Raw genomic sequence first — 22,602 nt, forward strand, 5'->3', positions numbered from 1 at the left:
CCACAATCTATTGGTTATGAACTGCAGAATGAAACTGAAGAAACTGCAAAAAGGTAGGAATTTAAGGAGATGGGACCTGGATAAACTGAAAGAACCAGAGGTTTTAGAGAGTTTCAGGGAGAGCATAAGGGAACAATTGACAGGAACGGGGGAAAGAAATACAGTAGAAGAAGAATGGGTAGCTCTGAGGGATGAAGTAGTGAAGGCAGCAGAGGTTCAAGTAGGTAAAAAGACGAGGGCTAATAGAAATCCTTGGGTAACAGAAGAAATATTGAATTTAATTGATGAAAGGAGAAAATATAAAAATGCAGTAAATGAAGCAGGCAAAAAGGAATACAAACGTCTCAAAAATGAGATCGACAGGAAGTGCAAAATGGCTAAGCAGGGATGGCTAGAGGACAAATGTAAGGATTTAGAGGCTTGTCTCACTAGGGGTAAGATAGATACTGCCTACAGGAAAATTAAAGAGACCTTTGGAGAGAAGAGAACCACTTGTATGAATATCAAGAGCTCAGATGGCGACCCAGTTCTAAGCAAAGAAGGGAAGGCAGAAAGGTGGAAGGAGTATATAGAGGGTTTATACAAGGGCGATGTACTTGAGGACAATATTATGGTAATTGGAAGAGGATGTAGATGAAGATGAAATGGGAGATACGATACTGCGTGAAGAGTTTGACAGAGCACTGAAAGACCTGATTCGAAACAAGGCCCCGGGAGTAGACAACATTCCATTAGAACTACTGATGGCCTTGGGAGAGCCAGTCATGACAAAACTCTACCATCTGGTGAGCAAGATGTATGAGACAGGCGAAATACCCACAGACTTCAAGAAGAATATAATAATTCCAATCCCAAAGAAAGCAGGTGTTGACAGATGTGAAAATTACCGAACTATCAGTTTAATAAGTCACAGCTGCGAATTCTTTACAGACGAATGGAAAAACTGGTAGAAGTGGACCTCGGGGAAGATCAGTTTGGATTCCGTAGAAATGTTGGAACACGTGAGGCAATACTAACCTTACGACTTATCTTAGAAGAAAGATTAAGAAAAGGCAAACCTACGTTTCTAACATTTGTAGACTTAGAGAAAGCTTTTGACAACGTTAACTGGAATACTCTCTTTCAAATTCTGAAGGTGGCAGGGGTAAAATACAGGGAGCGAAAGGCTATTTACAATTTGTACAGAAACCAGATGGCAGTTATAAGAGTTGAGGGACATGAAAGGGAAGCAGTGGTTGGGAAGGGAGTGAGACAGGGTTGTAGCCTCCCCCCGATGTTATTCAATCTGTATGTTGAGCAAGCAGTAAAGGGAACAAAAGAAAAATTCGGAGTAGGTATTAAAATTCATGGAGAAGAAGTAAAAACTTTGAGGTTCGCCGATGACATTGTAATTCTGTCAGAGACAGCAAAGGACTTGGAAGAGCAGTTGAACGGAATGGACAGTGTCTTGAAAGGAGGATATAAGATGAACATCAACAAAAGCAAAACGAGGATAATGGAATGTAGTCAAATTAAATCGGGTGATGCTGAGGGGATTAGATTAGGAAATGAGACACTTAATGTAGTAAAGGAGTTTTGCTATTTAGGGAGTAAAATAACTGATGATGGTCGAAGTAGAGAGGATATAAAATGTAGACACAATGGCAAGGAAAGCGTTTCTGAAGAAGAGAAATTTGTTAACATCTAGTATAGATTTAAGTGTCAGGAAGTCGTTTCTGAAAGTATTTGTATGGAGTGTAGCCATGTATGGAAGTGAAACATGGACGATAACCAGTTTGGTCAAGAAGAGAATAGAAGCTTTCGAAATGTGGTGCTACAGAAGGATGCTGAAGATAAGGTGGGTAGATCACGTAACTAATGAGGAGGTATTGAATAGGATTGGGGAGAAGAGAAGTTTGTGGCACAACATGACTAGAAGAAGGGATCGGTTGGTAGGACATGTTTTGAGGCATCAAGGGATCACAAATTCAGCATTGGAAGGCAGCGTGGAGAGTAAAAATCGTAGAGGGAGACCAAGAGATGAATACACTAAGCAGATTCAGAAGGATGTAGGTTGCAGTAGGTACTGGGAGATGAAGAAGCTTGCACAGGATAGAGTAGCATGGAGAGCTGCATCAAACCAGTCTGAGGACTGAAGACCACAACAACAACAACGCACTTATCTAAAGCGTCGCACACAATGCTCTTGTTGTCCATTAACGCTCAACATTGTCAGTGCCGGAGATGAAATTTTCATGATGGCCCGTCAGGTAATCTGAAATCTGTCTTTTGTCGCTCCTGCTTAACATGAAGATCTTTTTGCTTTCCTTTGTATTGCTATTTACAAGTGTACTCAGTGATGCTGTAACGGCCTTACAATTACTAATTCCCCATTCTGCGCTTACTGAGTCGAAAAGGACGGGGCTGTTTCTCACAAGCAGATGTAAGACATTATAGTCTCGAGTCTGTTCTCTGATCAGCTGCTCAAGGCAATTTTCGGGTAAGACACATACAACAATTTCGCGTGCACATCTGCCCCTATAGTTTCCATCTCCACAAAATCGTAATTCCTACTTTCAGTATCTATTCCCATCTGCGACATCTCAAATGTTTTAATGAATACAGAATTGCTCACAAAACCAGCACAACGAAACCCTGCTGCCTACAGATACGTTCAGATAGCCGTGTAAATACACCGTGGAGACCGCTGGCGGCTGCGGATTTGCACAGAAAAGTCTCATCTTTGCACTGTTCGTGCAGGTACTAAATCCAAATGTGCCAACAGATGGCTCCATCACCAACTTTAGAGAGCGGCTTTTTAACTTTTTTAAGAAACTGTTATTATGATCTTATGAACTTACGTAATTAATTCAGCACTTTAAATTGAAACTACCTTGACATTTGACATAATAATGAAGAGGAAAATCAAAAATAAAAATGTCTTGGTGAAGTCCTCGGACCTACAGGAGGAGAGAAGATGTCGCAGAAGACTCGGCTATGAAAACTGAAGAGAGCGTACCTCAGGATACAAGGGGATAAAGTATATAAAAAGAAATGCATGTTTATTCACACAAAGACCAGACGATACAAATAGAATAGATAGGCCTGAACTACTGTTCGCAAGGGAGGCAGTAACACTCCGTACGAAAAGCGGCATGGAAAGCATAATGAAGAACGCAAAATCAAGAGAAATTTCTTTGCCCAAAGCTGACACAAAGGAACACAGCTTACACTCTAGGAAAACCACAGAGAATGTATCATACCTAATAGCACATGTTAGAAAAAGTCGTCCTACGGGCATATCGGCAGGCTACAAGACTCACCAGCAGAATTCTGACATCCATACAAGGTTTGAACTATAGAACACCAGGGATCATACAAGTCAAACCTGACGCAGAATAATCACAGTAATGTGAGGTTACAGAGCAATGGACGGGAAAAACTCACCGTGGCTTAACAACGAAATTCGAAAAATGCTGAGGAAGCAAAGGCTGTTGCACTCTGGTTCAAAAGAGAACGCGCAAATGACGACAGGTAACAGTTTATAGAAGTTCATGCGTCTGTAAAAAGAACAGTGCTCGAAGCTTACAACAACTACCATCATCATGTGTTAGCAATAGATCTAGCTGAGACCCCAAGAGAATCGCTGAGTGAGTCTAAGGCTTCTGTCCAGTCACTCGTTGACCAGTCTGGTGTGGGAGCAGAAGGCAGCAAAACTAAAGCCGAAGTTTTAAATTTCGTATTTAAAAATTGTTCACGCAGGGACAAATTGGACTAAAGACCGTGGAAAAAATGAGATAATTGTGGAAGATCAGAAAGAAAGCTCAAATGGGGCAAAATGCTTTGCTTGATCCTACAGGGTCTCGATGCAATTAATAACAATAATAATAACAAAATTTAAAAAATTAAAAAATTCCGATTTGAAGTGGTTGGATCCTCCATCGGACTCCTTCCCGGGGTGGCGGATAGGCGAAACCCTCCCAGATATGCGTGGTACCGAGGAAATCAAATTTTCGGGGCGGACCAGATACCGACGCAATTCAAAACCCAGGCACGTCTGAGTGAAAATCGCTGGTACTCTGGTCAGCGTCTGTTAGCTCAGCGAGCTCGGCTGAATATATTATATTCCAAAGGCCTCAACAACGTTTGGTCCTCTCCGTCCTGGTACTGACCAGGCCAAACCAGTAAAACACAACCTGTCATGAACTGTGAAAGCAAATTCAACTTTACCCCAGGTGGTACACAATCCACCCGTCGACAGACGGCAACTGGACTTTCGGAGTCTGGGGAGTCCAGGCAAGCACTGCAGGTAAAATCTGGTAAACTTCCCTAGAAGCAGAAAACCTTCATTGGAACACTGAACATCAATACACTGATCCAGACAGGAAAGTTACATAATGTCACTCAAGAAGTCGTCTGACAATAAATTCTCATACTTGCTCTTCAAGAAACACGACTGACTTACACCGAAACCATGGACTACGGAACCTCTGGCATCTTCAAGAGGAAAACACAACAGAATGTCGCGAAAGGCGCACCAACCTTCGGAATGGCCTTTCTTGTACACAAATCCATCATCAACACTTAAAGAAATCACATCCATTAACAATCGACTCATAACCCTGCGCATTCGGAGTGCCAATAAAATATACACGAAGATCAATGCGCATGCACCCACCAGTATCGAAAACAAGAAAAATCCCGAAACCGTCGAAAAATTTTGTAACGAACTCGAGAAAACATGTGCAATATTCAAAAACACTACGTGAAAATGCTAATGGGAGACTTCAACGCTCAACTCGGGAAAGAAAAAACTTGTCGAAAAATAATCGGCAAAAATTCTGCACACCGGAACGCTAACACTAATGGCACACCTCTGATTGACATGTGCCAACAATTGAACCTCAAAGTTATGTCCGCCCACTTCAGAAAACCCCCACAAAATAGAAAACATGGCGATCCCCAACCCAACATATTGGTGAAATCAGATCGACCACATTGCCATCCCCTACGCCCAGAACAGAATCATCCCCGACATTCATTTCCGAAGAGGTGCGAACATCGACTCGGACCACTACCTCACCTGAGTTAAATTAAAATTCTCTCCGAAGAGAGTACACATAAAAAACAGCGTATCATGTCTAAAAGTTAAACACATCTAGAGATCAAGAAACAAAGATCACAGAGGAACGGGAAAAAGAACCGACAAACAGCTGGACTGACTTCTGTAGCAAAATAATAAGAAAAGCCAAAGATTTAATCCCACTTTAGAAAAAGGCAAAACACCCATGGTGGGATTCCAGTTGCGACGAAGCACCGAATCACCTTTCAAAAATACAACAGCAAAAATCGCCGGGAACCCTATAACACTTCCTCGATATCCGCAAAGAGACACACAAAGCCGCGATGGGTAGCCGATCGGTCCGAGACGTCTTGTCACGGTACTCGTGGCTTCCCCCGTCGGAGGTTCGAGTCCTCCCTCGGGCATGGGTGTGTGTGTTGTCCTCAGCGTAAGTTAGTTTAAGTTAGATTAAGTCGGGTGTAAGCTTAGGGTCCGAGGGCCTCAGCAGTTTGGTCCCATAAATCCTTACCACAAATTGAAAAAAAAAAGAAACACAAAACCACCAGGAAAACCAAACGCAGCTACATCACCGAACAGCTCAGATCAGTCAAGGGCAACTTCAGAAATTACAACAGCAGAAATTTGTATAGAGCTTTCGCTAGCATAATTAAAGGTTACTCACCAGAAAATTTGGCCTTCAAGAAAAAAGATGGGAAACTCGCACTCTCCAACGAAGAAAACTGCAAAGAACTGGCACACTATGTCTTAATTGCCGTCAACACGCATCCCCAAGTCACACTAAACCCGACGCCGATCCACTGACACAAGAAGGAATACACCATATCACAAGACTGAAGAACGGAAAGACATCAGGAGAAGATGGTATCTCCGCAGAATTAGTGAAAAATCTCGGAACACGATCATTACAGGAAATCACACAGATCATTCAGGACATATGGCTAAGTGAAGACATCCCAGACGACTGGAAACGCGCACTCAACCACCCTCTTCACAAAAAAGGAGGCAAATCTGATGTGGAAAACTACAGAGGAATCTCCCTCCTTTCCGTTCCTTACAAAGCCTCTCCGCTTGTATCTTACAACGTGTACAAGAATAACTCGAACCCCTAATAGGTGCATATCAAGCAGGGTTCAGACCACACAGATCAGGCAACGAACAAATTTTCAATCTGAAGTCTACCTTGAAAATTCGAGCTACACGAAATCTCCCAACTATCTGCACATATGTTGAGTTCAAGAAAGCTTACGACTCCATCAACCGACAGTTCCTGTTTAATACACTCAAAGAAAACAATCTGGAACCAAAAACACAACGGCTGATCCAACAAATCCTAACAGGCACAACTTCCAAAGTAAATTCAACGTAGAAATCTCACAACCTTTTGCCATCAAGACTGGCGTCCGGCAGGGCGAAGGCCTCTCCCCACTAATTTTCAACATCGTTTTAGACAAAGTCATCAAAGAATGAGAACAAGAACTGAAAAATAGAAACCTCTGCAGACCCATCAGGCTAGGAAAAGAAAAGGGTAACATCGACGTCACATGCCTAGCCTTCGCTGATGACCTCGAGATCTTTCTGGTAATGAACAAACAACAATCCATCAGATTGAAGTTCTCAAAGAGTGTGCCGAGAAACTTGGACTGCAAATTTCCTTTTCTAAAACGGAATTCATGGCTACAAAACACATCCAAACACAAAATTTAATTACAAAATATGGCACAGTAACAAGGTTAACCACTTCAAGTACTTACGAGAATTATTGAGCCTACAAACAGAAAGATTATAACAAAAACACTGGAACTCAAAATGCGGAAAGCTTATGGGAAAGTTGCTAGCATCTACTATAAAAAATGCATAAAATCCACACTTCTACACTACATCACTGTTGTGAAACCTGAAACGCTCTACATCAGTGAGACACTAAACCTTAATTACAAAGGAGACCTCGAAATATCAAAAACGCTGAAAGAACAATCATCCGAAAAATACTTGGCCCTAGCCTCACCGACGAAGGATACCGTCTACAATCACACACAGTCACAGTTTCCAACATCGAAACCGATATCCGCAAACGACGACTGAAATTCTACGGACACATTATGAGACTAGATGATAAGCGACTAACAAAGAAAATTTTGACGTACTTACAGAAACTGAAAAAGACGACAGCCTGGATAAAACAGGTCCAAACTGATCTAAAAAACGCCAGAATCTCACCAACAGGCATCGAAGATCGAAACGTCTTCAGACATAAGGTCTACAGCTGGGAAATTTCATCAGAAGACAAACCCAAGGTACCTAGAAAAAAAGTGGTCAGATCACTGTCGAGCTAAGCATAGCGAGAAGATGAAACAATGTTGGATGAACAAGAAAAATAACAACCACAGGTCATAATTTGCTTTCCGTGATCCCCTATGGATCTAAACAATGTAAATAAATAAATAAATAAATAACAAAATTTATGAGAATTCTTTCAGTTCTCCGTATTCATGGTCCTTGTGTTCGTGTACTTCGCAGCTGCAGGTTCATTATGACTGGGTGTTTCTTGGTGCCCTCCAATTAGAGTGACGTCTCGTTCGCCAAGCTGCTGCAACTTTCTTCTTAGATCTTGACTCGCTGTGTTGCTGCGTCTTGATGTTGGTAGGAGCCCGTCTGTTTGGCGGTGTCAGTTTGTTCGCCGGCCTGATTGCTAACATTCACCGTAGTGTTTTAAAGATTGTACTTCAGATACAGGCCAACCTGCCATTAGGTAGTGCGCTGATGCAGTGTGTGCTCGAGTTGGATTGCGGGAGTGTATAAGAGAAAGGGGCAACACAGTGTCAGGCACTCTTCAGTAGCTACACGTGCAATCGATCTCCCCCCTGTCGCTTTCTCCTCCCTTCCTCTCTTGTGCTCTCTCCCCCCCCTCCTCTCTGTTTCTCTCTCTCTCTCTCTCCCTCACCCACACACACACACACACTTGCGTCCTTCCTCACCTGGCTCCGCCGTGTGTAAGCGATATAGCCTGGCGCGGCAGGGTGGCGCCAGCGCAAGCGGCGGCAGCGCGGGCTGGCCGTGTTGGTGCTCGCGGTGGTGGCTGTGGTGGTGGTGCTGGTGGTGGTTGTGGTTGTGGTTGCCCTGCTCTGCCGGCCAGCAGCGGCCGCCGTGCAGCAGCAGCTGCGCCGCCCGCACTTCCTCGCCGCCCGCAGAAAACGCCGCCGCCACCAGCGACACGTTGAACACCAGCATCGAGTCCAGAGACGACAGCTCTGCAAAGAGACACACAAACAGTGAGATGCACGATATCGACACGCAAAAGCAGTTACATTACCTTCACATGTACCGGGTGATCAAAAAGTCAGTATAAATTTGAAAACTGAATAAATCACGGAATAATGTAGATAGAGAGGTAAAAATTGACACACACGCTTGGAATGACATGGGGTTTTATTAGAACCAAAAAAATACAAAACTTCAAAAAATGACCGACAGATGGCGCTTCATCTGATCAAAATAGCAATAATTAGCATAACAAAGTTAGACAAAGCAAAGACGATGTTCTTTACAGGAAATGCTCAATATGTCCACCATCATTTCTCAACAATAGCTGTAGTCGAGTAACAACGTTGTGAACAGCACTGTAAAGCATGTCCAGAGTTATGGTGAGGCATTGGCGTCAGATGTTGTCTTTCAGCATCCCTAGACATGTCGGTCGACCACGATACACTTGCGACTTCAGGTAACCCCAAAGCCAATAATCGCACGGACTGAGGTCTGGGGACCTGGAAGGTCAAGCATGACGAAAATGGCGGCTGAGCACACGATCATCACCAAACGACACGCGCAAGAGATCTTTCACGCGTCTAGCAATATTGGATAGAGCGCCATCCTGCATAAATATCGTACGTTCCAGAAGGTGTTTATCAGCCAGTCTGGGGATGATGCGATTCTGTAACATATCTGAGTACCTCTCACCCGTCACGGTAGAAGTTACAAAACCAGAATCACGCATTTCCTCGATGAAAAGAGGCCCCTTAACGGTAGATGTGGTAAATCCAACCCATACCTTGACTTTCTCGTCGTACAGTGGAGGTTCCACGACAATACTAGGATTTTCGGTAGCCCAAATTCTGCAGTTGTGGGCGTTCACAGAGCCTCGGAGCTTGAAATGAGCTTTGTCGGTCCACAACACGTTACTCAACCAATCGTCATCTTCCGCCATCTTTTGCAACGCCCACACCGCAAATGCCCTCCGCTTCACTAAATCGCCAGGTAACAGTTCATGATGCCGATGGCTTTTGTACGGATAGCATCGGAGGGTTCGCCTAAGGGCCAACCAAACAGTAGTGTATGGAATGCCGGTGCGACGTGCGACTGCACGAGCGCTGACTTCCCCGTGCATAGACGAACCCGCTACAGTCTCCATTTCTTCCTGAACTGTCTCAGCAGCATTACGCCTTGTGCTCGGTCGGCCACTACGGGGTCTATCGTCTAAACAACCTGTCGCTTCGAACTTCGATATCATTCTCGCCACAGCTGCATTTGTCAACGGACCTTTACCCGTTCGAAGCCCCTTCCCATGGCGATAGGATCGTAACGTTGAACTAGCACATTCCTCACTCTGATAATACAGCTTCACCTAAAGCGCCTTTTCAGGTAACGTCAACATGCTGCGACTGCTGGCGCATCTGATTCTCTCTGTCATTACAGCTCCTTTTATACACGATTGTCATGCGCAGTCCTTGACGTTTTGCTGTCCAGTGCCATCTGTTGGACATTTTGTGAACTTTTTTTTTTTTTTTTGTTCAAGTAAAACCCCATGTCATTCCAAGCCAGTGTGTCAATTTTTACCTGTCTATCTATATCATTCCGTGTTTTATTAGGTTTTCAAATTTATACTGACTTTTTGATCACCCGGTATATAAACAGTTCCCCAAATTTTTGGAGAACGTATATTAACCTCTCAGTTACTCTTATTCGCTGACTCAAAACAGTGATACATTCTATGGGATATAAAGAAATTCGGTTACTCACACCAAAACAAAAAGAATGTGATCCCAACGAAAAATGCTAGATATGTTATCGAACTGCTTATATCGATTAAATACATACGACTGACAGTTCGAAAAGATATTACATGTTCTTTATTCCTCTTTTAAACTTCTATGTGCACCTTAACTACTGCCTGTCATTTTCACATACAAGCACAACGAAAAATAAAGTAAAACCTTGACCTTAAAATCCTTTACAAAAAGAAAACATTGAAACTGAAGAATGTGCAGCTTAAGAATCCTTGTGACGGGGAGGCGCATACTTTGTCAAACTGATTAGTGTAACGTATAGACTCATTACTTACGAGGGCACCTGAAAAGTAATGCTTCCGAATTATTATTTGAAAACTCTCAAAACTTTTGAAATAAAACAAACGTTATTGAAGTTCAACAACTTTATTCTTCTCGTTTACAAATTTATTTCTCAACATAATTATCCTCGTGATGAACACATTTCTTCCCATTCGATAACACCCTCACTGTAGAATGTTTGACTTCAATGATGCTGTTACAATCTTCTTCTGCTTGCGCCTATTTATCACTGCCAAACAGAACTCCTCGAAGAGGTTAAAGTTTTGGAAATGGATGAAAATCGGATGCGAACAAGTCTGGACTGTATGGAGGATTATCGATGACAATGAACCCAAGGCGTAAATGTCGCAGATGTCGCAGCGCTCCTGTGTGGTCTGGCGTTATCATGCTGAACGAGAGAGCGCTCCACCTGTGGAAGAACTCTTTGAATTCCTAACTCGATTACAGCACGTTGTTTGTCAAGCACCAAAGTAGTTACGTTACACCCCACCATCTTAGATGCTGCAGTTCGGAGCCCTCTGGCGTCAGTGGATTGCAACTTGAGTCATCGAAGCTGGAAAACCAATTGAATAATATGCATGACATGTAATACCTGAACTGAGTTTGACGCTAAACTCACATTTGTTTGGCAACGGGCTTTTATCCCTTGAAGTACTTTTAAATTGCTGTCCAGGTTTGACAGAGTTGTCCTTTATCGCACTTACCAAGTCTGAAGATTATAATAAAAATGCAACCAGAGGTTATCTTATTAAATTCAGTTGCTGTGTTCACAGATCTGTTCGCTTTGTGTGTATAATTGGGAATTTGGGTGTACTGTAGTATCAAGAACGGTTCAGGTCATTGTTTATCACTGTCAATCTGCTGTTCACTTTAACTGGGGCATGGAGATTGATGTGGTACCGGCGAGAAACGTGTATTTTTTAGAGACTGTTTCTGCCTTGGATTACTCCTTTCCGTTTTAGAGTTATTCAAAACACAGAGTTTTGGCGTAGTAAAAGAAGTATCTAACCTTGTCAGATTTTAAATCACTAAGCGTTGAGTTTGATCCCTTTTTTATGCTGATTGAATTTAACGCAGAGCTTAAGATTTAGGACGGAAAATTAGGTGGTTTTTGAATGATTTAAAAAAAAATATGTACTCATTTTCAAAACCAACTTTTACACTGGGCCTCCTTTTTTGGACTAAAATAATTAAGAAATATTCTCTATTGTAACAAATAGTAAAATGATCATTCAATTATTACGATGCAAAGTAACAATAGTCAATTATACAACGGAATACAGTGAACCAACAATATATGTGCATTCTGGTGGTCACGGAGCTACTGCGCACAGCTACACTGACTTGCTGATATTTTCGTAGTAATTCCCAACAGTTGGCAGCTGTTGTGCACGATGAAGAGTCTTAACATTCACAAATGTGTACCTCAGGTTTACATTCCAATAAAATACTTCTGTTGCAGCTACGACACCGTAAAAGTTAATGTATACACTCGTAGCCAGAGGGTCTGAAAGGGTTAAATGTAAATCCTCACACTGCTTCATGTCATCCTGGATTTTAAATTCAGTGCGTGTAAATTCCAGTCAGTTGAAGTCTGAGATAAATAGTATGAATTTGAGGCACGTTTTCCCTTTGAAGGTTATTTTTCTAGCAATGTGATTTAAAAGAAAAAAGAAAATATTTATTATCTTGTCTGATGTAAACTGGTGTCCAAAATTAAAGCAACAAACGGAAATTTTGCAACACTGCGTTTATTTTGACACAAAACAGTATAAATAGGTGACAGTAAAGTAGAAACAGTGTAAAAAAATAGAGAACGTAAACAAATGCAGCATGCATTACGGTAGACAAAAGTGTTCTTCGTTTTTCCCAACTTAACGGATTTGCACACAGATTCCGACAACAAGCTAATGTGCTCATGTGACCACCTCTGGCAGCAAGCTAACAACGACGGGCGTGCTGTAAGTGATGTCATCAACCTTATGTTGAAACAATAACACCCATTCTTCTTGCAGAGTTGCTCGTAAGTTTTGTAGAGTGGTTGGTGGATGCTGACGTGATGCACCTCATCTTCCTAGCGGATCCCACACGTCCTCTATGCGGTTCAAATTGGGGAAGCGAGCAGGTCACGCCATGTGTGCAACATCTTCTGTTTCCAAGGAAACATCAACCACCAGTGCCCTATGAGGTAGAGCACTTTCGTCCATCAGCATGAAGTCTGAGTCCACAACACCTCGTAACAACCGCACATGAGGTCCCAAGGTTTCATCAAGATACCTGAGAGCAGTTAAACCCTGTCGATTCACCTGTACAATTTCATGAATAGGTGTTCGAGTCGTGAACACAGTCCCTGCTCACACCATTAGGGATCTTCCTCAATATCCCTCCAGATGAAAATCCGTCGAAAATCACTCTTCAGAGCAAATCGGTACTCATCTGTGAAAAGGTCACTGGCCCACTGTTCGACTGTGCAGGTGGCATGTTGACGACTCCACCCTAGAAGCTTCCTTCTGTGAAGACGTTTTACAGTTACACATATAGTAGGTCCCTGACAAAAAAGACCACTCTGCTGAAACCTTCTGTACACCGTTTGCCCCGATACAATGACAGTTGACGTACAGACTAAGACGGTACCGTTATGCCCTTACAGCCACATAACCGTCCTCTCTTGCTGATGTCACACGTGGTCGGCCTTGCCCTAGTCGGAATACAGTATCGTTGTCTATAAACTGTCGCCACATCCGCAAAACAAGAGAACGATTCAAATTAAGCCATGGGACCATATTAGTTTGCGACTGTCGTGCTTCCATTTTTCTTATAGCCCTCCACCGCATATAGTGGGCGCCTTATCTATGCCATACTGCACCGTCTGTGACTGCACACAGTGATTCTGGATGTGGGACTACCCGGAAACAACACTCCATCTGACAGGTGCTCTGACGTCACCGTCGGCATGGTTGCCCGTTGACCAGGATGCAGAACGCGATCGTACAGACATCAGTTAACACTTTGTATGATTATATTGTGAATTAGATAAAGGACGGTTTGTTGCTTTAATTTTGGACATCAATCTATATATTACTTTCATGTGTTTCAATTTTAGTCGTGGTAAAGTGCCAAATTCCTTGGAATACGTTTCCGGATTAAAATAAATATTTCGTAAATATTACAGATTTTATTCTGGATATAGAAACTTTCCCACTTCCAAGAAACCTTCGTTTTTGCTTTAAGTACCCTGCTTAATCAATTTAAAGGGCTCAGATTACAAATACTCTTCTTAAAGTGCGTAATTAGTACATTGATGTACTCAGGTCATGCAATCCCAGTCTACAACTCTTTAAACAGATATTATATACATCTACCTCTGCATGGTTACTCTGCTATTCGCACTTAAGTGCCTGGCAGAGGGTTCATCGGCCGGCCGGAGTGGCCGTGCGGTTCAGGCGCTACAGTCTGGAACCGAGCGACCGCTACGGTCGCAGATTCGAATCCTGCCTCGGGCATGGATGTGTGTGAGATGACCTTAGGTTAGTTAGGTTTAATTAGTTCTAAGTTCTAGGCGACTGATGACCTCAGAAGTTAAGTCGATAGTGCTCAGAGCCATTTGAACCATTTTTAGGGTTCATCGAACCATTTTCGTACTACTTCTCTACCATTCCACTCTCGAATGGCGCGTGGCAAAAAGGAACACCTAAACCTTTCCGTTCGAGATCTGATTTCTCTTATATTATTATGACGATCATTTCTCCCTACGTAGGTGAGTGTCAACAAAATATTTTCGCATTCGGAAGAGAAAGTTGGTGATTGAAATTTCGTAAATAGGTCTCGAAGACCGCCTTTGTTTCAGTGATTGCCACTCCAACCCACGTATCATATCAGTGACACTCTCACCCCTATTGCGCGATAACACGAAACGAGCTCCCTTCTTTGCACTTTTTCGATGCCCTTCGTCAGTCCTACCTGGTAATGATCCCACATCGCGCAGCAGTATTCCAGTAGAGGACGAACATGTGTATTGTAGGCTGTCTCTTTAGTGGGTTTGTCGCATCTTCTAAGTGTTCTGCCAACAAAGCGCAGTCTTTGTTTCGCCTCCCCACAATATTATCTATGTGGTGTTTCCAATTTAAGTTGCTCGTAATTGTATACTACGTGCGATCTTTATTCCCCCCGTCAATTATTCTTAAGTACGTTTCCTGTAGTTTGGATCCTGTGGTCATAGCACGTATATAAATCAGTGTACGGAACACCTGTGTGACCAGCACTGTGAAGTCGGAGAAGCAGGAGCTCGTTCTCACGGGTCACGCGCTAGCGTACCGTGACTGCGAACAAGTGGCAATGGCGAGCCGCCGTCTTTCTTGCGGGTAACAGGAGACATTAATCAGCTGCAGAAGAAGCCGCGGAAGGCGCGCCGCACTGCTGCGAGATGGCTGTCCAGTGCCAGGCTGGTATATGGCCGAGCCGCGCTGCGCGAGCACCACGCCGTTGTTTCTGCCACCGCACTTCCGGCCTCACTGCTTTAATAGCATTCCTTCAGAGAAAAAGAAACAGAAATCGCTCCGCCTCGTGAGTTGACTGACCACGCCCCTGCAGCTTTCCACTGTTCTGGAGGGAAGCCAACTGCTCATCCACATACTTTTTCTTCTCGAAGCTTCAGTATGAGGAATGTTTTGATGTTGGGTCGCTACGACTCCCTCTCCTGTGCCATCCTCTATATCTCAGAGTTCCACTTGCACCCAATCACCAGAGTTATCTACCGAGCGAGGTGGCACAGTGGTTAGACACTGGACTCGCATTCGGGAGGACGACGGTTCAATCCCGCGTCCGCCCATCCTGATTTCGGTTTTCCGTGATTTCCCTAAATCGCTCCAGGCAAATGCCGGGATGGTTCCTTTCAAAAAGGGCACGGCCGACTTCCTTCCCCGTCCTTCCCTAACCCGATGAGACCGATGACCTCGCTGTCTGGTCTCCTTCCTCAAAACCAACCAACCAACCAGAGTTATCTGCTGTATGTACTCTATTTTGTGTATTCTGCTGCAATATTTGCCCTCTGTGGCTTCCTCTACCACCACACAGCTGTGTCATGATGTCTTACAACCTATCATCCTGGCCTTCTTCCACATATATCCTTCCTACACTACTGGCCATTAAAATTGCTACATCAAGAAGAAATGCAGATGATAAACGGGTATTCATTCGACAAATATATTATACTAGAACTGACATACGATTACAATTTCACGCAATTTGGGTGCATACATCCTCAGAAATCAGTACCCAGAACAACCACCTCTGGCCGTAATAACGGCCTTGATACACCAGGGCATTGAGTCAAGCATAGCTTGGATAGCGTGTACAGCTACAGCTGCCCATGCAGCTTCCACACGATACCACGGTGCATCAAGAGTAGAGACTGGCGTATTGTGACGAGCCAGTTGCTCGGCCACCATTGACCAGATGTTTTCAATTGGTGTGAGATCTGGAGAATGTGCAGGCCAGGGCAGCAGTCGAACATTTTCTGTACCCAGAAAGGCACGTACAGGACTTGCAACATGCAGTCGTGCATTATCCTGCTGAAATGTAGGGTTTCACAGGGATCGAATGAAGGGTAGAGCCACGGGTCACAACACATCTGAAATATAACGTCCACTGTTCAAAGTGCCGTCATTCCGAACAAGAGGTGACCGAGCCGTGTAACCAATACACCCCATACCATCACGCCGGGTGATACGCCAGTATGGCGATGACGAATACACGCTTCCAATGTGCGTTCACCGCAATGTCGCCAAACACGGATGTGACCATCGTGATGCTGTAAACAGAACCTGGATTGAAACTTCCTGTAGAGTGAAAATTTCATTCTAGAACCGATTCATCCGAAAAAATGACATTTTGCCATTCGTGCACCCAGGTTCGTCGTTGAGTACACCATCGCAGGCGCTCCTGTCTGTGATGCAGCGTCAAGGGTAACTGCAGCCATGATCTCCGAGCTGATAGTCCATGCTGCTGCAAACGTCGCCGAACTGTTCGTGCAAATAGTTGTTATTTTGCAAACGTCACCATCTTTCGACTCGGGGATCGAGATGTGGCTGCACGATCAGTTACAGCCATGCGGATAAGATACCTGTCATCCTGACTGCTAGTGACACGACGCCGTTGGGATCCAGCACGGCGTTCCGTATTACCCTCCTGAACCCACCGATTCCATATTCTGCTAACAGTCATTGGATCTCGACCAACGCGAGCACCAATGTCGCGATACGATAAACCGCAATCGCGATAAGCTACAATCCGACCATTATCGAAGGCGGAAACGTGATTGTACGTATTTCTCCTCCTTACACGAGGCAACGTTTCACCAGGCAACGCCGGTCAGCTGCTGTTTGTGTATGAGAAATGAGTTGGAAACTTTCCCCATGTCACCATGTTGTAGGTGTCGCCACCGGCACCAACCTTGTGTGAATGCTCTGAAAAGCTAATCATTTGCATATCACAGCATCTTCTTCCTGTCGGTTAAATTTCGCTTCTGTAGCCCGTCATCTTCGTGGTGTAGCAATTTTAATGGCCAGTAGTGTAGTTGCATTTCTTATCAGTCCACGTGACACACTTCAGTTACGAGTGCGCACTTTGCCTAACAATAAGGTCTCTGATTTGACAGTCCGCCATTCATAGAAGCTATTAATACATTGCTATTGTAGGGTACGTTGCCACTTATTACCCACACCAGCTGATTCCTATGCATTAATGAAATGGAACTTAATATGAGTCAGACAGGCTCCCTCTCCTCCCCTCCCCACTTTGTCGATAATGTTGTACTGAAGTTTGAAGTTGATGGAGGAGTATGTACGATCTGTATTAATTACGATACAGTAAAAGGCGTCTTTTAATGATTTCACCTTCTTTAAGGGGACATTGTATGTCCTATGCCGCCAATGTTAAATTATCGAATTTTGTGACCCATTATCTTCGAAATTTTTTAAAACACCAGCTTACAATTTCCCATAATTATTGAACACAGCTTTCTAGATACACTGAACTAGAATTATTACTAAAATTGTATTGTGGGGCATGTTACCTTTTTTTTCAAACACTCAATTTTTTGACAGAATTATGTAAATAAATGAACATAAAAACAAAACAACTCAGGATATTTTAATTATTCTAGTTTCATATGTGTTGAATCTCACAATCGGCACGCCGTGAAAATTTCATGTCTCTACCATCAGCACATTTTTAGAAAACGGGTCATTTATTGTAAAAAGTGTAGTTCAGAGATATTGAGGTTTAAAACATTTTTATTACAAATTCTTATACAGACTTACATTTCTGCGTCTTTTATGGACTAGAATCGCCCTGGCCCATAGTCTGTGTCTTCTTCACTGTCACAAAAGTCCAGAAGCTTGCTCCTTCTTTTCTTTCTTGCTTCTTCTTTTATCATTTGCTGAGCCGCTAAATCTGCTTCACGTACACGAAGCGCATCCAGTTCCCACAGTCCTTTAGTTGTGTTCTGTCCAAGTCTTACCCCTAACTTCTCCAGAAACTTAATTATTTCTTAGTTCTCACCATTAAAAGTTATTACAGCATCAGACACTGCTAACGTTAGAGTCATAAGGCCAACAAATACATTTTTAGGCACACAGCACCACACAACATTACTGAAGGACTCATACACATTCCGGGTCTTTCCATGGAAACACTTCTTTAGTAACTCAGGATTTGCCATATCTCTGTATGTAGGTTTGATTGCCTCCATTACTGCCAAAGGAACGGAATGTTTATTTCTAAATTCATGCAGGGTGCCAGAAAATTTATCTTGCCTATATTTACACCAAGCGTTTGGTGGAGGTGGACACGAAGCATGACATGTCTTTTCGTCGGTTGATATTCGATGTAGGAAAGTGCTCCACATGGCTCTTTTCATCTTCTCTAAATTGTCACAGTTACTTTTACACTTAGTCATTTAATTTACGTAATAAAAGCAATAGAAGTTAGCTTACTACAAAAATATCCGACAATCACACTACTTTCAACGAAACCTAGTATTAGAAACAATGAACTGATTTGTTTATTCGTAATGCCAACTTCTGAGACGTAGCAGAAGGCACAAAAAAAGCAATTTACAGCCTTCTAGACTGTGTAGTTCCCAAGATATGACTGATCTACTGTGGCAGTATATGCGTAGCCGCGAAATTTGAGTCACACGTCAGCGTTCAAAATATTATTTGAAGGTCACACAATTGTCTTATTTTAATGTATTATGTACAAAAATGTTCAGGAAAGTCTAAAGTATATAATGGAGCAGAAAACAGAAAATGTCAAATTTCAACGAATTTCACGTACAATGTCCCCTTAAGCATTTTGCAACAAACCTTGACGTATAACACTCGTATCGTGAAAAGTACAGCACATCACGTAATGTGCAAACTTTTTTAAAGTGCCTTCAGTTATATTGAGAGAGTTATATTCTACTGCTTCAGACGTCGTACGAGGTATTATCTTGTATGTTTTTACGTTACGAAATTATTGTTCAGTGACATTAGTTAGAAACTGCGCTTTGTCCGATAGCCAAGATTATTTTTCATTTTCCTAGAAATTCAGATTTTATCAATACGATTAACAGAAGATGGAGTGGACTGTGTGTGGGTAAACTGTAGTGCCCCTAAGAAGCATCTGATAATCTTTATAGCTTGCTCAAACAGAAACGTCTAGAACTGCGGAGAAGTATCCCAAGGCGTCAGCCACTCCAATCTCAAATCGAGACAGGCATTCAGGAGTCGAAAATAATTCATACGTAATTAAAATTTCTTAAAATCCACTCAGCAATTCACAGATTCCATTTGGCTGCCCCACTAATAAAAAGAAGCGATCGAGCCACTTTATATACTGGGAAATACAATGCACACTGGTAAGGCAGAACATTATGACCACTGCCCACAACGAGAGCGAATACCGACGGGTGGCGCTGTGACTACTTGATGCAGAGAGGAAAATACGAGAGAGTAATGAACACAAATGCCTCAGAATTTTTATGTGGAAACTCTTAAAGCTCATTAAATCAAACAAACGTTATTAATACACAATATCTTTCTTCTTCTAAATACGTATTAATTTCTCAACATACACTACTGGCCATTAAAATTGCTACACCACAAAGATGACGTGCTACAGACGTGAAATTTAACCAACAGGAAGACGATGCTGTGATATGCAAATGATTAGCTACAACGTGTTGACATGAGGAATGTTTCCAGCCGATTTCTCATACACAAACAGCAGCTGACCGGCGTTGCATGGTGAAACATTGTTGTCATGCCTCGTGTAAGGAGGAGAAATGCGTACCATCACGTTTCCGACTTTGATAAAGGTCGGATTCTAGCCTATCGTGATTGCGGTTTATCATATCGCGACATTGCTGCTGGCATTGGTCGAGATCCAATGGATGTTAGCAGAATATGGAATCGGTGGGTTCAGGAGAGTAATAAGGAACGCCGTGCTGGATCCCAATGGCCTTTTATCACCAGCAGTCGAGATGACAGGCATCTTATCCGCATGGCTGTAACGGTTTGTGCAGCCACGTCTCGATCCCTGAGTCAATAGATGGGGATGTTTGCAAGAAAACAAACATCTGCACGAACAGTTCGACTATGTTCGCAGCAGCATAGACTATCAGCTCGGAGACCATGGCTGCGGTTACCCTTGACGCTGCATCGCAGACAGGAGCGCCTGTGACAGTGTACTCGATGACGAACCTGGGTGCATGAATGGCAAAATGTCATTTTTTCGGATGACTCCAGGTTCTGTTTACAGCATCGTGATGGTCGTATCCGTATTTGGCGACATTGCAGTGAACGCACATTGGAAGCGTGTATTCGTCATCGCCATACTGGCCTATCACCCGGCGTGATTGTATGGGGAGCCATTGGTTACACGTCTTGGTCACCTCTTGTTCACATTGACGGCACTTTCAACTGTGGACGTTGCATTTCATATGTGTTACGACCCATGGCTCTACGCTTCATTTGATCCCTGCGAAACCCTACATTTCAGCAGGATAATGCACAACCACATGTTGCAGGTCCTGTACGGGCCTTTCTGGACACAGAAAATGTTCGACTGCTGCCCTGGCCAGCACATTCTCCAGATTTCTCACCAATTGAAAACGTCTTGTCAATGGTGGCCGAGCAACTGGCTCGTCACTATACGCCAGTCACTACTCTTGATGAACTGTGGTATCGTGTTGAAACTGCATGGACAGCTGTGCATGTACATGCCATCCAAGCTCTGTTTGACTCAATGCCCAGGTGTATCGAGGCCGTTATTACAGCCAGAGGTGGTTGTTCTGGGTACTGATTTCTCAGGATGTATGCACCCAAATTGCGTGAAAATGTAATCACATGTCAGTTTTAGTATATCTGTCCAATGAATACCCATTTATCATCTGCATTTCTTCTTGGTGTAGCAGTTTTAATGGCCAGTAGTGTAGATAGCTTAGTGCTGAACACATCCCCCCCCCCCCCCCAAAGAGAGACCAGTTCGTTGATACAGTCACCGTAAAATGTTTGACGTTCTTAATGGAGCCACAACCTCACCTTTGCTTGCATCGCTTCATTGCTACCAATGTGGAGTCCTCGAATGTGTTCTTTAAGTTTTGGAAACAGATGTAAATATGGTGGTATCAAGACGGGACTGTATGGAGCAATGACAGAGAACCGAAGGCGTCGGATTGTTGCAGAAATCACAGCGCTCGTGTGGGTTCTGGCATTGTCATAATGAAAGAGAGGGGGCCTAATCTGTGGACGAACTCTTCGAATTGAAACTCGATTACAGCACTCTGTTTCTCACGCACGACATGGACACATTACATTCCGCTATGTTGCGCTACACTTCGGAACCCTCTATCCGAAGAGAGTTGCAACTTGCGTCAGCGAAGTGGGGAAGTAGACCAAGTAATATGCATGTCATGTACTGCCTCAACCGATATTGAAAATAGAATAAAAAATTGGAGGCGTTACTTTTCAACACGCCCTCCTGTACACTATTGTGTCACACTAATGCGACCATCTGTCAAAAGCATGAATATCCTCTTTTGCAACGCGGACCCGTGCGAGCTGTGCAAGAAGAGAGACAGTGAGGTCCTGGAAAATAACGACAGGGATGCGGAGCGTTGACAACTCGAGTGCCGTGGTCAGCTGCGCCAGATTCTCGGTTGAGGTTCCATAGCGCGAAGATCCCGATCGAATTGGTACCTATTTATTAATGTCGTGTGACTAGGGCCTCCCATCGGGTAGACCGTTCGCCGGGTGGAAGCCTTTCGATTTGACGCCACTTCGGCGACTTGCGCGTCGATGGGGATGAAATGATGATGTTTAGGACAACACAACACCCACTCCCTGAGTGGAGAAAATCTCCGACACAGCCGGGAATCCAACCCGGGCCCAGAGGATTGACAGTCTGTCGCTCTGACCACTTTTTTTTCGTGATCAAGTGCTCTACCAACTCTTTTTTAAATTTTTTAGTGCTCTACCAACTTTTTTAATTTCTTTTTATTTTTTTTATTTTTTTAGGTAGCAGTGCATTTGCGCTTTTTTACATAATGGTGTAACAATAACAAACAAAAACTGCTTCTAGCATTCTTTTTTTTAATATAGAAGACGATGACCTTGATAAAATAAAATATTTCTGGGAAACTTAAATAAGTGGACCTTTTTTTTACATAATGGTATAACAATAACAAACACAAACTGCTTCTGGCATTTTTTTAATATATAAGAAGATGACCTTCATAAAATAAAATATTTCTGGGAAACGTAAATAAGTGGACCTTTTTTTTACATAATAGTGAAAAAAATATCCTGCTTCCGTCAGTACAAAACAATAACGGACCACGTTCCTCTTTTGGGCGCGTACCTCGCTAGTCCTGTTATACCTCGCGTTGGTGTCGGGTAAATTACATTCTCCTACACGGGAAACCCCAACTGGGTGGGGGATCAAGCAAGGCACTCCCTAAAAAATTTGCGTAATATGTTCGATATCTCGGATATCTCATAAGCTGTGAGTGATGTTCTTGTAGTAAGGCCCAAAAGTCGATCACATTCTTACTGCCGTCTCGGAAAAGATAACGCACAGTCAAACCTCGAATCCAAGTCACTGCGTTTGTCTTTGTTCGGGGATAATATGTCATATCTGGGAGAAGTAGTAGTC

General features: G+C 43.2%; 1 protein-coding gene across 1 annotated transcript in view; it reads right to left on the bottom strand.

Annotated features, from left to right (window-relative positions):
* LOC126235279 (uncharacterized) overlaps positions 1-22,602 on the bottom strand; it is a 176,179-nt gene that overhangs the window by 128,353 nt on the left and 25,224 nt on the right. The window contains exon 2 of the mRNA XM_049944005.1: positions 8,038-8,310. Within this exon, the coding sequence (XP_049799962.1) occupies positions 8,038-8,310 (273 nt within the window). The remainder of the gene's footprint in view (positions 1-8,037; positions 8,311-22,602) is intronic.

This window comes from Schistocerca nitens, chromosome 2 (assembly GCF_023898315.1).
Source record: "Schistocerca nitens isolate TAMUIC-IGC-003100 chromosome 2, iqSchNite1.1, whole genome shotgun sequence".
Taxonomy (NCBI): domain Eukaryota; kingdom Metazoa; phylum Arthropoda; class Insecta; order Orthoptera; family Acrididae; genus Schistocerca; species Schistocerca nitens.